At 40.0% G+C, this 17,050-nt stretch overlaps 1 protein-coding gene across 1 annotated transcript in view; it reads right to left on the bottom strand.

The window, feature by feature from the left end:
* STAB2 (stabilin 2) overlaps positions 1–17,050 on the bottom strand; it is a gene marked incomplete at its 5' end in the record, with an annotated part of 76,249 nt that overhangs the window by 57,412 nt on the left and 1,787 nt on the right. The window contains 9 exons of the mRNA XM_010190803.1: positions 101–250; positions 894–976; positions 2,775–2,908; positions 7,620–7,753; positions 8,763–8,959; positions 10,973–11,098; positions 11,394–11,489; positions 13,865–13,934; positions 14,671–14,756. Coding sequence (XP_010189105.1) covers positions 101–250; positions 894–976; positions 2,775–2,908; positions 7,620–7,753; positions 8,763–8,959; positions 10,973–11,098; positions 11,394–11,489; positions 13,865–13,934; positions 14,671–14,756 — 1,076 coding nt within the window. The remainder of the gene's footprint in view (positions 1–100; positions 251–893; positions 977–2,774; positions 2,909–7,619; positions 7,754–8,762; positions 8,960–10,972; positions 11,099–11,393; positions 11,490–13,864; positions 13,935–14,670; positions 14,757–17,050) is intronic.

The raw sequence follows: 17,050 nt of genomic DNA, 5'->3' as shown, positions 1-17,050 counted from the left end.
ATCTCCAACCTGATGTCTCACTGCAGAAAGACCTTTCATGCTCCTTCTTGAGCGAACAGAGAGTAGTACTCCTACTGAGATAGGCTGGAAGGCCACTTACCTTTTCTCCCTTTGATATCTCTCCTGACTTGCCAGTCAAAGTATATATGACATTAGTATTATTCAAGCTACTGGTATTCAGTTGGCCAGCAATTACATGGAGTTTCATGAAGTACTGTGCTTTCTGTTTATTATTCAGAAGATCCTTTATCTAGAAGAGCAGAAAAACAAAGATTTATTTCAATACAGGCTTCATTGAAAAAAAGACAACAAAACTCAAGGTGAATGCTTTTTTCCCCCTAGCTGTTAAATTCTGAAATTTATATGTCTTCCTCTGAAGTGGGGTCATAAGGTCTGAACCAAGTGGAGGTCTTTCTTGGTTTCAGTTCAGGTCAGATTATACTCTAATGTTCCTGCATGAACAGTAGGTGCCTCCAGAATTGTCCTGACTTCAACGGGAGGCAATGGATGTTATTAGGCCACTTTTTTTTTTCCTCTAAAGAAACTTATTTTTATTACCCTTATTTAAAAGGTGACCTGTGGGCTTCCCTGATAAAAATTCAGATCTTAATTCAGCTCCTGTCTCAACCAAGTGAAAAAACCTTGAGCACAGCCATGTAGGACAATCCAAAACTTTGTTGAAGCGTGACTGCATTCTACCTTGACTTGCCAAATTATTTTATTTTTCTTTCAAGGAGGAAAAAGGCAATCTCTGGCCCTGAGATTTAAATGTACCCACAAGTGTACTAGACCAAAAATTTCTTCTGAATCCGTTGCATCAAAGCAGTTTTAACACACATAATTTCTGAAGGAGCTAAATCCCCTTCAATTTAAAACCCTCTGTGTTTACTTACATTTGTACCTTTGAACCCCTTGTTTGTTGGTACAAGCACAGTAAATGGTCCCAGAGTACTCAGCTGCCATTCGTAGACATTATCTTATAAGGAGAGAGGGGAAAAAAATGTTTAAATGTGTATTGAAAAAATAATTGAAAGAACAGGCTGTGTGCTGTGTCAGGTATGCAAGGGCAGAATAAGAAAGAACACTATCTGTGATCCTTAAATGTTAATTTAAGATTCTGAAATCAAAGTTGTTGAAAGATGAGAGGCAGAGAGGATGTGAAATCCAGATGCTGTGGCATATTTAATACAGGATGAGGCAAAGCATTCAGAATCCTTCAGGCTACCTGGATTCTGTGGCATGCAGGCCAGGGTGAAGGACCTGTGAGATGTGTCTTTACAGGAAGATGGGCTCCTGCTTTAAATTAATTCAGTCTTCATGAGGTGATGGATATGCTGCTGATAACCTGCTGGTAGTGCAAATATCGGCAAACACATAGTGAGTAATAAAAGCTGAGGCACTGAACATTAATTAAAGTTCATTTGCTGCCCTGATGGTATTTCTGTTTCCAAGACAGCAGTATGAGACCACTGATTCTGCAGCTGAAGACATTAAAATTTCTAATATTTGGTTCTTTTTCCAGAGGTTTAAAATCAGAACTAAAAAAATATTCACAGGCATTATAGGTATGTCATACCAGAAAAAATATATCTTAAAATTAATATGCTGTCTTACAGAATGAAATGGACTCTTCTGCTGTATATTCTTAGCTTTTGAAAGACATTAACGTGCAGTGAATGTATTGTAAGATAACCTGTGCAGTTAATGTGTCTTTGTAGCTTCTGGCTAGTAAATCAAATGGCATATTTATGTCCGAAACTTGACCAAAGAACATAAAATATGGTTTGCTGTTAAAAATGGTGGCACCCAGCATGCCAGGTACTTTTCAGACACATAAGGAGAAATGCACAGAGAAACTGCAACTGAGTCCTCAGTGCTGAAGCAATGGATTTTGGTCTTTAATGCTAAATGTGAATGACACTGCCAGGTTTTGTCCTTGGCCAGCTATGGGGGATTCTCACTCTGTTCTGGTCAGGAATTCAGGATCTTTCTTTTAGTTTCTGGGCCCAGTGAAAAGGACCAAGAAAATTATATCAAGCAGGAGGAATTTTTTAATATTTACAAATTTAATTCAAAGATCCAGCTTGATTCAAGCACTATTTGTCCATAGCTCAAATTTGTGGTTATGCCACAGAAGTTGATGAAGATGATTATGCTGTTCTCTTCACAATAACAGCAAAAGGCTGGAAGCTGTGAGCACTGACAAGGGCTCCATCCACCTCTGCAGACAGTTTGGAAATGTGGAGACCCCACAGCTATGGCTGTGGTGGTCTGGTGGGGGGTCCTGAGGGTGAGGGAGACCCTGGATGGGCTCTGTCTCTTCCCCTTGCCCCTCTCCTCTTTCCTGGTGAAAGCAATGCCACTCCTGGTGGTTTGGGACTGGGGAAGAGAGACACAGCTGGGAATCCTGAGGTTTTTGGTGGACTTCTGTGCATTGTTCTAGATCAAATCTCAATTAATCCAAACCAACAGGGGGAGGGAGAGAGAAGGGGTGGGATGATCCGACTTACTCCACTATGGGGCAAAACCTACCGGTGATACCAAATGATGTGTGAGAGGTTGTGGGAACATGTTTAGCACTTCTGTTTGGAAATTCTTGCAGATTGCATGGCATGCTAAGCAAAGGCAGCTTTAGGTAGTCAGTCTGCAGTGAGTATCGTGCTTGTTCGTCATGCTGTTAGCAGCACCTTCCTGCAGCAGGAAGCACTGAGAGAAGACAGGGTAAGATCAACCCCCGTAGCGGAGGCTGGCTCTGCCTGTATGTGGTCACTTACCCATGAGTGATAAGGCAGATGTCAGCTTGCCTTGCCACCATCCTCCCACTTCTGAATTCAGGTCTTGGAGGCGCTCCATGATGTTTCCATAGCACACAAACCCATTCCCCACGGAGCCCCTCGGGCAGGTACACCTGTGAAGGAATTGTCATTTCACCTATGGGCTGATGCCCTGTGAGTCAATGAGGCTCTCACTAACTGCGCACAGGCTGTTACCTATTGCTTCTCTGAAGGCATTTTCAGGATGCACCTATGCATTTTAGTTTAATTCTTGCTTCTGCATGCTGTGAAGTATGTCAGTGTGTAGGGCAGCCTGCTTGATGTCCTTGGCATGATGTCCTTGTCAGCCAGGCCAGGAAACAGCAGTGTCTATCTTGCAGCTTTTAATGAGGGTTATGCAGTGCCACTTGGCTGCAGTGCAGTCTCTGGTTCCCAAATGCTGTGGTTGCTGGAGCCCAGAAAGCCACAGAACCTGCCTGCCTACGGGCAAGAAGAGGCCACGGCACAAATGGGCTGAAGCCCCCACTCCCTGCATAGGACCTGTCAGAATTAATGGTAGTTATGTATGAAGGAGTGATGATAGCTCACCAATCCTTGCAATAGCTGTATGGGACTGGTGGAAAAAGCCACACAGAAGTGTTGGTCCTTTGAACAAAAACACGTGGTTGCTTGTTACCCTTCCCTTTAAGCAATACAACCATTTTGGGTAATGATACTTGTACTTTAACATTATTTTTTTTCTGAAGCTGCTGAAGCATGAAATCTCATGCTTTTTTCAGATGTATGCTTTATGCTGCTGCTGTCTCTGTACTGGGAATAGCATCTTGTCTGTAACACCCTGGCTGTCCGCTGAGGACTCCAGCCTGTGAAAGGTGTCAGTGATGTAGGGTTGACCTGGTCCTACGTATGTCCCAGGCAGACTCAGGCCACAGTGCCTGTGAGAGCTACAGACAATGCCTTGAGATGGGCTTGATATCCTCACTGACTTGGGATGGACTGCATTTGAAGTAGCGTTTTGCAATTAAGGCAAAATCTAAAGGGAATTGATGGAAAAACCACCAAGAGTGTCAGTCTAACTTCTGTCCTATGAGAGAGGGACCATGCTTCATGAAAATGGAATCTTATGGCCATGAAATGCCTCAGCATCACAAGAGATGTGGGGAAGAAATTGTTGGTTGTCAATGTGATTGACATGTGCTTGGTATTAGGTGCTGATGGGTACAAATGGCTGTGTGTTTCAAGGAGCAACTAGGACTTGCGTGTGCCTTGACCTTGTGTCAGCCTGACTGTACACTGGGAGAAGTGGTTAGTACTTTCTAAATCATCTGGACTCTTCACGCCTGCCTCCATGTGAGGGGCCATTAATGCCTGCTGATTTTGCCAATCTCAGCTCTTTTTGTTAGACTCTTCAGAAAATCAGACCTTGTTTGGCTATGCTTGGGAGACTGGTTGGAGGTGTCAGCTCAGCCGTTTACTCAACTTCAGTGCTAAAATTAAAGCAGGCACTTGTCAATGTGTAGAGTGCACAGAAAGAAAACCTAACTGTATTTAGGAGACTAAACAACTATATGGAATGCGTTGTCAAACATTGGCTTTCAATAGTGCCTTTCCTAATTAAGTCTCCAGCATGTTCAGTATTCGTATAAGCCCTATCAGTAATGATTCATGTTTCTGGATATTTTTTCTAAAGGCATTATTAGAGAAGGAACATGAGTCCATGCAAACAAAAGATGTTCTTTATATAACTAATGACCTAAGTGTTTGCATGTGCTGGTTGTTACAAACACACATCTGCCACTCACACCCCACAGTAGTATCAACCTGATGCCAAATCATCTCCTGTTTACCGTGTATGGTCTCTACTGTAGCTCTTTCTCTGGTGATAGCAATATTATTTGAAAATCCTCACAGTCCCTGCATTCTAGGGGGCTGCATCTAGACTTAGAGGTGCCCTGGGATTTTGGCCAAAAGGCTCAAGCTTTGGCTCCTTCTGATCCTAGGTAAAAATAGCTGTCTAAAAGCATATTAAATTTTTAGGATGTCATTTTGATGGTGAGCCCCCATTCTTTTTAAGGGGATCTCTTGAGCAGAGGATATGACTCTGGAGCCCAGATGAAGGGTTTAAGGCTGGGAGAGAGAAGCAGCTCCTCCTTGGGAGCCGACCCCTTTCTTCTGATGGGGTAAATACTGCTGTATTGATGTACATAACCCCCTTCATTCCTGAGCAGAGAAGAAAAAAACTGAGGCTTCAAAGGAGCTGAGGAATAGTTTAGTAGAAAAGAGAAACTACCTTTGAAGTATTGCACAAACCAGATCAAAGTTTCAAAATAAACCTCTCCTCTCTTTTTCAGCAAATGGTCATAAAGAAGCAGATAGTTAAACATAGTAATTTTTTTGGCAATCATTTACAGGGACACAGTGAACTGCAGAAATATTATCTTAGTCCGAAACTTCTTTCTGAGGACAATGTTGCTTATAACTGATTTGGCATCTAGTAAGTTTGCATTTGACTTCCAAAGGAAAACATTTAGCAATTACAGATTAGTGCCTATTGCATGGGGTTGAACCCTTCAACCTATCTGTCCCCTCACCCCTTCTGATGGAGTAATTTACTCTGTGTGGCTGGGCTCAGGAAGGAGTAGCTGGGTGACTGACTAGATCTGCTTTGTCTGGAGAATCTGGTTTGCACCACATACTGCATATGGCTTCAAATGTTTTGCTTTGAATGCACTGTTCACTGTATGGGCTGGGTGCCTCTAAAGAGGAACAGCTTTACTGCTGGACTACTTAAAGTTAGTTGTTTGATGTTTTCATGATGTATTGTGTTGTCAGTATAGGTAGGAATGAAAAAGATGGGAACTGTCACTACTTCAGCTTACTCAAGAGGGAGAAGAGAATTGTTATCTCTCCAGAAAAGGGGAGCTCAGCTTTTTGTCTCCATTCTACCTGAAGCTTGTATAATAGAGTTTTGACTTATGAAACTACTAATTTCCACATAGAAGACATAGTCAGAATAAACATAAGAGTGGGATTAAAAAAGAAAATAATTGAATTTGTCTGAGGGAAAGCCAGTTCTACTTGGAAACCAAAGAGGTGATGGTCTAATATGCAGAGTAATCCAGATTTATTCCTGTGCAAATAATTTGCTTCTGGAGAAAGTAGAAGTGACTACATGGGGGAAGCTAACAGCACAACTACGTTTTTAATAAAAACAAAACAAAATGAAAGAAAGGAAGCAACACACTTTTGTGGCCTCTGTTACAGCTTTGTGTTTTAGAAGAAGTAAAAAAACCCGACCAAAACAAGCCCTCCCAAATACATTTAAAATCTGGGATGCAGCCAAAATGCAGTAAATGTCTGTCACTTATCAGAAGTAATTTACTAGGCCCTCATTTACCAATCAATATTTTTCTTTGCAAAATTCCTCTTTCATAAATGGATGTTCCTTAGTTGGAAACTATTCAGTATAGTTTTATTCTTTTGCCAAATAGTTTTAGTCTGATTTGAAAACAACTTTTCTTCTGTATTTGTTTTTGCCATTAAAGGCCATTGAATAAACGATGTGCAAAGCATTTGGATTGCTTGTTTCTCTCCTCAGTCATAAATTTTTAACTTTCCCATTCGAAAATTCTCAGAAGTTCCTCAGCTGTTGAAAATTGAATTGCAACAACAAAACAATGACAAAATAGGAAATAAAGATATTGGTTTATGTGGTGCAGAATTTTATTTTAAATTTTCAACTCATGTTGTGCAGTATAGTAGTGTACTACACTAAGTATAGTATAAGTATATACTAAGTGTAGTTTGAGTAGTATACTCTAGAAATGAACTAGGAGATGTTCTAGATAAACTTATTTGAAATTTGCAATAGCTTAAACAAAAGTGATGTTGATATTGTGCTGCAAGAGAAAGCTGCATGATGAAGCAAGAACTGTCAGTAAGAACACTATCCTGAGCGAATGCTTTCTGTCTATATATCTATACAATAAATAATTTGTTCCCAACTTACAACTAATGGGTTATCTTGTCTTTCACATTCAAACTCTCAGCTCCTGAAATCTAACATTTCAGAGACACCTCTTCCAACCCAGTACTAAGCATCACTGAGCTATAGAAACGTGTAATGAAAATTATTTGGTTTAAGATAGTTTTGTTAAGTTTAATATTAAAACTGACTCTCCTCCTAACATCTATGTAGCAGATTTCTGTATAGGAGAACAAACTCTGCCAGAGGTTTTGCAGTTTCCTACGTGCTTGACTCGAAGCTTTGAGGAATGTGCCAAGGTTGGTGTTGATTTCACAGCATGGGGGTCACATACCCTAGCTGTATCTGTATTAGTATACTAAAAAGAGCTAGGGCTCCAGTGCTGTCCTGTGATAATTAATGCTGATTCATTTTTAGCATGCTGCCTGGTGTGTTTCTGGCCCTCGCCAAGTGGCATTTTCCCAGGAACAGTTGAAGGGATCGCGTGTGCCAGGGACTGCGGCCAAGAGGCAGTTACTCTGCATTGGAAGAACAGGACACTTTAACTGTGAGCCAGACGATGCTGCCTGCCCTGAGGAACAGAAAAGAGGTCTTGGTCCTTTTTATTTACTAGTGTTGAAATGACCTCTAAGTGCTATAAAATTAAAACTTAATAGGTATTAGCACTTGGTCTGGTGAAATCAAACACTGTGCTAACTGGCTGACCCTAACCTCATTAAATCTTGTGATTTGTCCTTGATAAAGAAACCATTTGTGATAACTTCAGAAGGTGTTCATCCACTGGATTTGTTTTAGCAGACTGTTCGCTAGGGGAAGGAGGGAGAAACTGAGCGAAAGCTTTAGTAAGCAAAAAGACTCACGTAATCTGTCCTGGTGCAGCCATTGAGCATTTAGCTTTTTTATGGCAGGTGTTGTTTGTTTCACAGATGTCCATAATGCTGCATCCTTTCCCGGGTACAAAATTTGTATAATGCTTCTTGCATTCACAGTGGAACTAAATCAGAAGGATGGGAGAGGGGAGAGAAAAATTAGACATGCACAAATTGTGGATTTCAGCATACTTTCTGGAACCAGGGTTTAAAGACAGTGAGCCTTAGTTAATCACCTGGTGAGTTCAGATGCAAGTATAAAGATTACCCATATTTATACAACTCCTTTCTAGATTTTATCTGCTCCAGAAAACTCCTGACTCTCGGATAAATTTCCTTCAGGTAAAGCCCTGTAGATTCACTTCTGTGACCAGAGAACATTTAAAATCAGTGTGGGTAAGTCAATTTTCTTACCTCTCTTCCCACAGCCCTCTGCATCACAAAATGCATGCCAAAGCATACTATTAATGAGTGAGGTACATCGGCACTGTCGTACACACCAGTCCCTTGGTGCAACTTGTATGATGGTGAACTGGAGGACAACCCTGGATGACCAAGTCCCTTTTTGGCTCTTCAGGGTGGTCAAAAAAGGCATGGTCTTCTGAAGTCTCTCTTTCTTCATGGTGTGAATTTTACACCCAGAAATCCAAGCCAGTTCCCAACAGTATGAATAATATGCAGCCTTTATACAGTGCCTTTCATTGATTGTCCTCAAAGACCCAGATTACTACTTTCTTAAATACACTAACTTTAGACGTCTGTCTGTAGTACCTGTGTAAGAAATCTACTGGTCCTACAAGTCTCCCGTGGTCAGAGAGACAAAATTTAACTGGGACAAGCTCCATTTCAGTGCCTCCATTTTGGGGAGGTGAAACTGATCCAAAATATTATAGGAAAAAGAACACTATTGCCATTCTCATTTTCAAAGGGGGAAACATGATATACAGCCATTGAGAAGGAAGGTAAAGGGTCCTGCTACTGCTCAATGGCAGTGCTTATGCCAAAGCTAGGAGTAGATCTTAGTCTCCCTGAGGCCTGTTTCTGTAACCTCTTGGCTTATTTTTGGAGAGAGAGTGTTATTTCGTCTCAAGCAGTTGACATAGGAAATGCTTGGGGCACTCATTCAACACTAACCTTTCCTGGACCATCATATATACAAATGGTAGATTGTGCAGGACAATTCCCGTATATTGCTTGGCAAGGGTCCACAGGTAAGCAGACTTGACCATCCCCTCTGTAACCTTCTCGACAGGTACATCTGTGCCGATTTGGTCCAAGGTAAATGCAGTCAGCATTAGGATCGCAGACCTCTTTGGAGCATGGGTTGATAGCTTGTGAAAAAAGAAGTGAAGTAAATGAATTATTGCCTGTATTTCTCAAATTGAAGACAAGGATTTGCCAGAGCACTTCCATGCAAAACAAAGCCCGGGTAGACTAAACTTCTCATAACAGCCAAGTCTGAAGTATTGTGGCGGCATGAAGACAGAAGGGAGGAATGTGTTTATACTAACGTAGCAACCAACTGTTTGCTTTTGAACAGAAACGATCTCTTAACTTGGCAAATTGAGTTATAAACAGATTAAAACATGTAATGTGCTCATTAAAATATCACAACTATTTCCCTGTTCTCTGGTGGATTTTAACCAGAGAAGGTCAGGTAAGCAATACAAGGTTTGTACAAGCTGTAAGCATGTGTTAGATCAGTTGGAAAATATTTCTCACTACAATAGGCCTTTGCTGTTTTCTTTCCGGTAATTAAACAATATAATGTCATCTGTTCAGCTACATGGAAATCTGGCCAGTATGTACTTTAGTCCTGTCTTCCACACTGCTGTAGTTTCAGGACTGGGCTGGAAGCTCACTAGTTATTTCTATGAGCTCTTTTTTTCAAGGCAATGGCCTTGTTAGTCTTTGTTCATAGTCCAGCAGTCCTTGAAGAGCCTCTTCTCACACCTTTGTGTCCAGTTTAGCATATGGTCAAGCACGCATTGTAGCCCCTGGATGGTAGATGGTAGCCCCTGGACTCATGTAAAATGTTGGTGCTGCTGCTCACTGTCTTCCCCTCTCCTCCTCTCTTCCTTCCCCCTCAGCTGGGACTGAGAAAATTGGCAGTGCTCAGCTGCACACTCTCAAGTCTTCTCTTCTGTTCCAGTGTGAAATCACACACATACACACATTCACATACTCAAATCAACCATAAGCAATGCTACCTCCAAGCTGAGTCTGGGGCAGCCCCTGTTATCCTCACTTACATGGTTAGCTGTGCTGAAGCTGCTTGCTCTCTGCTTCCTAGCTAGTCAAATGTAAGAGACACTGGCTTAAGCCACAGGTGACCCCAGTATCTAAAGGCACTGGGCCAGAGCAGCAACATCCATACAGGCTGCATCAAGGCAAAAATCAAGAGAGGTAGGGATGCTTGCATCTTCTTTCTCTGCTGGTTTCTGCAATTCCTTTGTCTGTTGCTTGTCTATGCTGCCCACTAGAAGAACCTCACATTCCCCATAGAGTGACTTTCTGATGTCTTGCTCTTGCCTGATGTTCAAGCCTACTCAGAGAGGACTAAACCATAGGTAGGACCAAGAAGGTTGAAATAGATAATGTAAACAGTCTTACAGAGGATAAGAAGTATTGTATTTCTGGCCTGACACAAGCCAACATTTACTAAATAGTGCTTTCAGCATCAGATAAAATAATTTTCTTTATTGCATTTGGTGTAGAAGGAAGAACTGGTGCTGTAAGTCATAAGGTAAGTAAAGACTCTTGTAATACAGTTAATTTGAACATTCAATGGCAAGTTGAGGAGCCTAGAAAGACAGCTTTAAGGTAGACTTTTGACTCTAGCTGAGATGTTATTACCTTTCTTTCATAAAAACTAGGAAAGCTAAAATGAGCTTTTCTGCAGTTTCCGCTTAGTGATGAAGCTGAGCCACCACGTGGTGGATATTTGATAAATATAAGTCATTGATTGCTGTTGCTGATTTTTAAGGAAGCAAACTACGAGGTTGAACTTCAGCAAGTATAGTGATGCAATAGGAGAGGATTTGTAAACACCAATGACCCATTTTCCACATTACACACTTAAAGGAGATTTACTAGCTTTAGTTTGGTTGCATGGACTGAAGCTTGGTAGCAGTTGGATGGATGCACTTCTAGAACACATTTTAGGGTTTAGTTTCATCCAGGAGGAATCTAGTCTGTGCACCTGAGAGTGCTTTGGGATATGAACACAAGAACAATTAAGTGAAGACAGTGGTGAGATTTGCTTCAAAAGTGCCCTCAATATCTGAACTAAAATACTAATAATGATGTATCCAAAGAACTCAGTGGATATGAAAATTACTCACGTTCACATTGGGTACTGTCCCCGTGGTAGTTAGGCAGACATGTGCATTGCAGTTGTCTTCCATCCTCACCCGAGCCAGTGCATCTGGAGTTTGGAGGGCACTGCAAGGCCTCGCATTCAGCTATTGCTGAGGGACAGAAGGCAACAGGTTAAGCTGAGCTTGCACACTGTGCCAGGAGATCTTGTGTCCTGCAGTATTCCTGTTCAAAGTACATCTGATCTAGAGACCATCGATCCCATTGCTGCCATCATTATTCCAGTGATTGAAGTGGTGACAATGGCCATGGGAGCTCACACACAGGTTCGGTGTATGCTTGGTTGCTCTAGACTGACTAAACTGAGACTTATTCTATGTTCATCTTTGCCAATTCTAACTGTATCAGAGCTGTTAATATATCTTATATAGAAAGCAAACTACTTACGCTGATCACAGCTGAGCCCTTTGTATCCAGACAGGCAAGTGCATCTTCCATCTCCTGTAATTCCACTGTTGCATACTCCATGAATACAGTTGCAAACTATAGGGAGAGATGGTTTGGCTTTACTGAATAAGAGTGGTCTTTGGAAAGACATTGGCTGTGGTTACCCACAGCAAATAGTGTATTGGGCAAAAACTGTTAAATATTACAAAGTGTGATTTTTCAAAACTGAGCTTTGACCTGAATTCCTAGATTTATAGGCTTCCATTAAGGAGAAGATCAATACTCACAGTTGCATATATCAGTAAATATCATACTGACTTTTGCAGGCTGATAATGGCCTAAGTCCTGAAAATCTTCATGACACATGTTATAAACACCAAATTGACCAGTTGCTAATACTATAAAACTTGTAAAATTTGGCATATAGTCTTGAATCAAAATTGAATATAACATGTAACATAGGCCATTTTTAGAACTGTTCAATAATTGCTCATTTTTGCTTCAATTCTGTTTGCCTCTCTTTCAAACACCTCCAGAAGAGATGAATTTTGTGACTTCACCCCCCAGCCCAAGCAGAATTTATTTAGTTAAAAGCATAATTAATCACTGTGTAGGTCTCAGGCTTTTTTCTGCTTCTGTTCCTGTATTTTGCCATTTCTGGCTATAAACCTTGTGACAATATGTGCACAAGTCTCCATTTAAGACTCCTTTATAAATGGTTTTTGAAGCCTTATCTATACTTAAAAAAATCTTTATAGCTATAACTGTTCCAGTTATGGTAATGATGCTTTTTAAAAAGGCCCTCTACAGTTACAGTTGGAAAAGCCTCTAAAATGTACAGAGTTGTAATGGTGACTTCATGTTTAAGCTGCAGTGATGTAGTGTATCATCTTCCCTTTACAAACATATCCTGTGTTCATGCAAATCACCTACACTAATTAATTAGTAGTATTCTATGTATGTTAGTAGTCCTAACATAAAAAGCAGCAATGTCTAAGGTATTGCTGAAAAGCAGTTAAGTCACAAATGCACAGAATTTATAGGTGCTTAGAAAACTTGGAGGAGCTCAAATATCTGAAAGCTGAAGTGTAAAGTGTTGCTCAAATTAATATGCAGTTGAATCCTCCTGTAGCTTCTTGGAAAATAATTACATTTACAATACTGCATTCATCTGAGTACCCTATTTTAATGAAAATGTTGATCAGTTACATTTCTGTGTATCAACACTGGCATCCAGTGGACAGCTGGTGGAAAAGGGGCCTTTGAGTCAGCAGTGGTATAGGATTAGCGTAGGAAGGCCAACACAGATTGTTTAAAGCGAGGTCCTCTGTGATTCTTTTTAGAAGTAACTTTATGTAGATCTTGGGGGAACAAAAACAGTTCTGCTTAGAGATAAACAACTATTACCACTTAAAAAGGAGATGTTTTTTAATGGTTTTTTTTCAGGCAGTTTTCTGGTTTGTCAGTTTAAGGCTCAGCAGGGGTCAGGAAGGTAAACAAAATACTAGAAATCATTCAGAAACAGACAAAACTGGAAAATATTATATAAGTACACATGTTTGTGATACACACACATTTTAAATAGTGCACATAGCTCTGATCCCTCTCTCAATGTCCCGCTTCTCCTAATAGAAGTATAGCCAAATCATAATAATCTATCAGCCAAAAACCAGAACTAAACCAAACTCACGACTTTTCACATTTTTGACTGAATGATGGAGCTTCCTGGCACAGAATACTGTGGAGAACAAAGACAAATTGGACTCGGAGGCAAGGGCAGATAATTTGAATGCAGTCTCTGGCTGCTTCTGTTCTTACCCTAGATATCAACTACTGACCTCCAGTATGGGATACTAGGATAGAATGGTTTTTGGCTTGATTCAAAATGGCCTTCTTTGAGTCAGATATACTGATTTCAATACCATATGAGTATTTCATGCCTTAAAACAGATGGTCCAGTTTGTACATGTATTTAAAAACCATATCATAACACTGTAAGCCACTATAAATTATGCATTTGATATGTTCCCACTCAGTATTTTAAGTTTCATAACAACCACCTGTATTTAGATCAAATAAATGCAAATCCATAATTTTGGGTGAAAAGTGGCTAACATGATAACTGGCTAACAGGGAGGGATACCTCCAAGATCACACAGATCCCTAATTTTAATCTCTAATTTGTTTGGCTGTTGGCTATAACAAAAATATTCACGATGAGATTAAGATATTTTAGTAGCACTACGCTGAGAGCGTTGTCTGTGCAGTCCTGAATTGAATCTAGCCCCACTGTGAATGAGGAATTGAGTAGCTGCTGAATTTCTTTCCCTGTTATGTTCCCTGGAGCAAACAGCAGCACTTGATGTGAACCCTTTAGACTCTTTACCCACTTCACTGTGATGTCTTAGAGTCTGAATACACCTTTCACTCACCTTCTCTTCCCCAGTTCAATAAAGAAAGATCAAAATTACCTGATGTGCAGTGAGGACCAAATAAATTATCTTCGGCACATTTTTCACAGGCTGTCCCATCAAACCCTTTCTGTGAATTACAGAATGGAAGTCAAAACTTAAGTTTCTCATCTCTCTCTATATAGGTAGATATATGCTTAGCAGCCTGAAAACAACATCTTTAGCTGCCAAAAGAAAATAACATGAAAGGTTCAACCAGCAAATCAGAGATGACTACTGCAATCTAGAACACATTGTCTTTTGGATGACTTTTTCTGCCCTGCATGCCCAAATAATTCTTAAAATTGTTAGGCTGTATTTTCTGACTGCTTCTTACTCTTTTTTACATGTCTCCGGAAAATGTGCTTTTGTTGTAATGGAAATATTAATCAGTAGAGGGGGAGGTAGAAAAGGTTAATTTGAGTTGTTTTTTAAAAAAAATGTTTTGGCTGAAGTTATTAAGTACTGCACATTGTACTCTCAGCAAAGGAACATTATATTGAGGGTATAGTCCCAAGTATAAGTACCTTCTAATTAGGGCAAAAAGCCATAAGTGATAGTACACGCTAAAACTTAGAAGTACTCAGAACACCTGTTTCAGGAAGACAAGATGGAAAAAGTTAGTTAATAATTTCACCCAAACAGGCTGAAGTCTGTAGAAATAATAGTGTGAAGATTAGTGCAAACCAAGCAAAAAATGAACTCCAAGCAGATAATCTCCGCTGTTTCTGAAATAATTTAATGTATTTATACCATGTAATATACATTATTTCTTAGCAGAGCTTGCATGCTATTACAATATTTTTCATTTAAAAGAACAGATGTACCTGACAAGTGCATGTTCCATCCCCATTTATACCCTGGGAACAGCGTCCTCTCCCGTTGCATGGTGATGCAGCTCCTCCCGGACACGCTAGAAATAGCAACATTTAAGCCATCAGTAGCTCCCTCTAACCCTTATGCTCCCCTTGCACATTAGGAATGACAGTTTCAGAGGCTGCAGGGTTTTGGGCCAGACAGGGACCTCGAGCGATGGCTGCTGGTTTGCAGCTCCCCAAATCTCTTCATTAGAATCTTGGTTTTGGCAGAGACCATCGCCCTCTCTAATACGGGAACTTAAGTGAGCGACTGTAAAGGATTGCACAAAAAATAGTTTTCTTATTCTAAAGTGATATTGATTTTGTACCTACTGATCCACCTCTATCTGCAGACACTCTAAGTGTAGCGTTTTTGATACAAGTGGAGTTTGCCTGACCACTTCTTCTGTATGTCAATATAACTCCGATTGATTGAAAATTTGCTGTCAGAATTATATTTGATACTAAGTTAAAGATTAAGTCTTCCTTCCAACCTCCAAAATTACATTTGATTTATGTGGAAAGCTTTTCTGTTTCCCTGCTCCCTCCATAATACTCTAATATTTGATTCAAATAATCTTGGAAATTGAAATTTGGGTATATCATAACCCACTTCTGCGCCAAAGATGTACAACAGTGCTAAAACCATGATTACAGGGAGTGGTATACCAGCTGAGACAGGTGAGCCTCACCAAAACCCCCAGCCAGTAGGAGAGGATAAGAAGCAGTGACTGTATTTCCAAATCATAATAGTTTAATTTTTGGCTGAAATTTTTCAGTTTTCAAATTTTTACTTAAAGGTTGCCTACAGGAAATGCAGATTACTGTAACTTTTAGTCAGATTCTTCTGTCAGATTTTCCCTTCTGTACTGCTATCCTTATTTATTTATAGTTGTGCAGCCTCTCCATGGGAATGATTTATTAATTCTTTTCCATAAGCCTTTCCTTCTCGTAATTGGTGTTCCCATTAGGTACCATAATCCTGATGCAGGTGGTATCTAGATGTATCAAACTCCTACTGCCCTCACAGGTTCTCTGATGTACTTTACTGGTAGATTTATTGCCTATAAAGAGTTTCAGTTTATTCTGCATAGGTGGAGGTGGACAGCACTGGATTTATGCTCCCACTGAGTAACTTAATCCTGATTTAGAGTGTTTAAGTGATCCGGAAGTTTTCATGAAAATTGATTTTATTTGGACAGAGTGATGAGCAAATAAGTGGATTAGTATATGTATACACCTAATTTTAGCTGAGTCTTTGGCTCTATACCAATCTGTTAATATTTCTTAATTTATTCCTTAATGATGAGTCTGTGAGGGCTGTTGGATCTGAGTAAGCTTCTCGTGAAAAACCTATAAATTTAAAGATGAAAATTTTAGTGCTGTTTATCTCATATGTGCAGAAATAAAAAAGATTTATTAAGAATTGAGATGAAATAACCAGAAATGAGGTAAAGTAATAAATACATATACTTTAAGTGGCTTTTAGTGAATCTTGTTTTCTGGCTACCATGCGATAGCTAAATCTCATCTTTAGGACTGACACAGATGCAAACTGTTTAGTATTTGCTCTGAATGGAAACAATTTTACCTACACTGATGCTTTTATTGAATGTGCAAAGAGAAAGAAAACTCAGAATTTATAGTATAATTTCTAAGAAAGGGTACTTCAAAACTGCTGACAAAACAGGTTTTTTGCAGTTGGCAAAAAACGGATTACACTTCCCCTTGTATACACTAGCTCTTATTTCTTGTTTTGATGTCACCACCAAGGGACAGCTTTATCAGAATTTTAGCAAATTACCATATTGTTGTACGAGTTTGACTGGGGAGATAAAGAGCTTTCCCCACCAGTGGGGCCACAGGAGGCAGCACTAGGACACTAGAGCAATGCTGGTACAGTCACCTTTACTTTTGTTGTGGATGCTTTTCAAAAAGTGGTAAGAAAGAGAGATGCTTCTGCTTAGCTCTTACAGCTGTCACAGTATGAAGGCCAGATCTTTACATCTAGACCAAAAGAGCTTAAATCTATCAGCTTTTTTGCCTCATAGAGTTTAATTCAGCACTTCCCAAGTGTTTTCAAATGCAGCCTCTTGGATTATGTCTCTTCACCTGACACCCTGTAGGCTGGAGCAGTGGATAGAATTTGTAACGATGTAGTTTGGACTATATAATTTGATAGAATTAGGTTTATTATCTTTCCTTTTGGCCTTTTTTTTTTCTTTTAGACTTTTTTTTCTTTATTCTTATAGTGCTTTCTTCTCAGTTGGTCACACCATGCACCTTTCAGTTGGTACCCAGGCTTTTATTTGGAGCCAGGCACAGAGTGGGAACCTGAGCTGGGGTCAGG

Source organism: Mesitornis unicolor, unplaced genomic scaffold (assembly GCF_000695765.1).
Source record: "Mesitornis unicolor isolate BGI_N332 unplaced genomic scaffold, ASM69576v1 scaffold4788, whole genome shotgun sequence".
Lineage (NCBI taxonomy): Eukaryota > Metazoa > Chordata > Aves > Mesitornithiformes > Mesitornithidae > Mesitornis > Mesitornis unicolor.
Note: the sequence above shows the minus strand (reverse complement) of the source record. Positions and strands in the feature narration are given on the sequence as shown.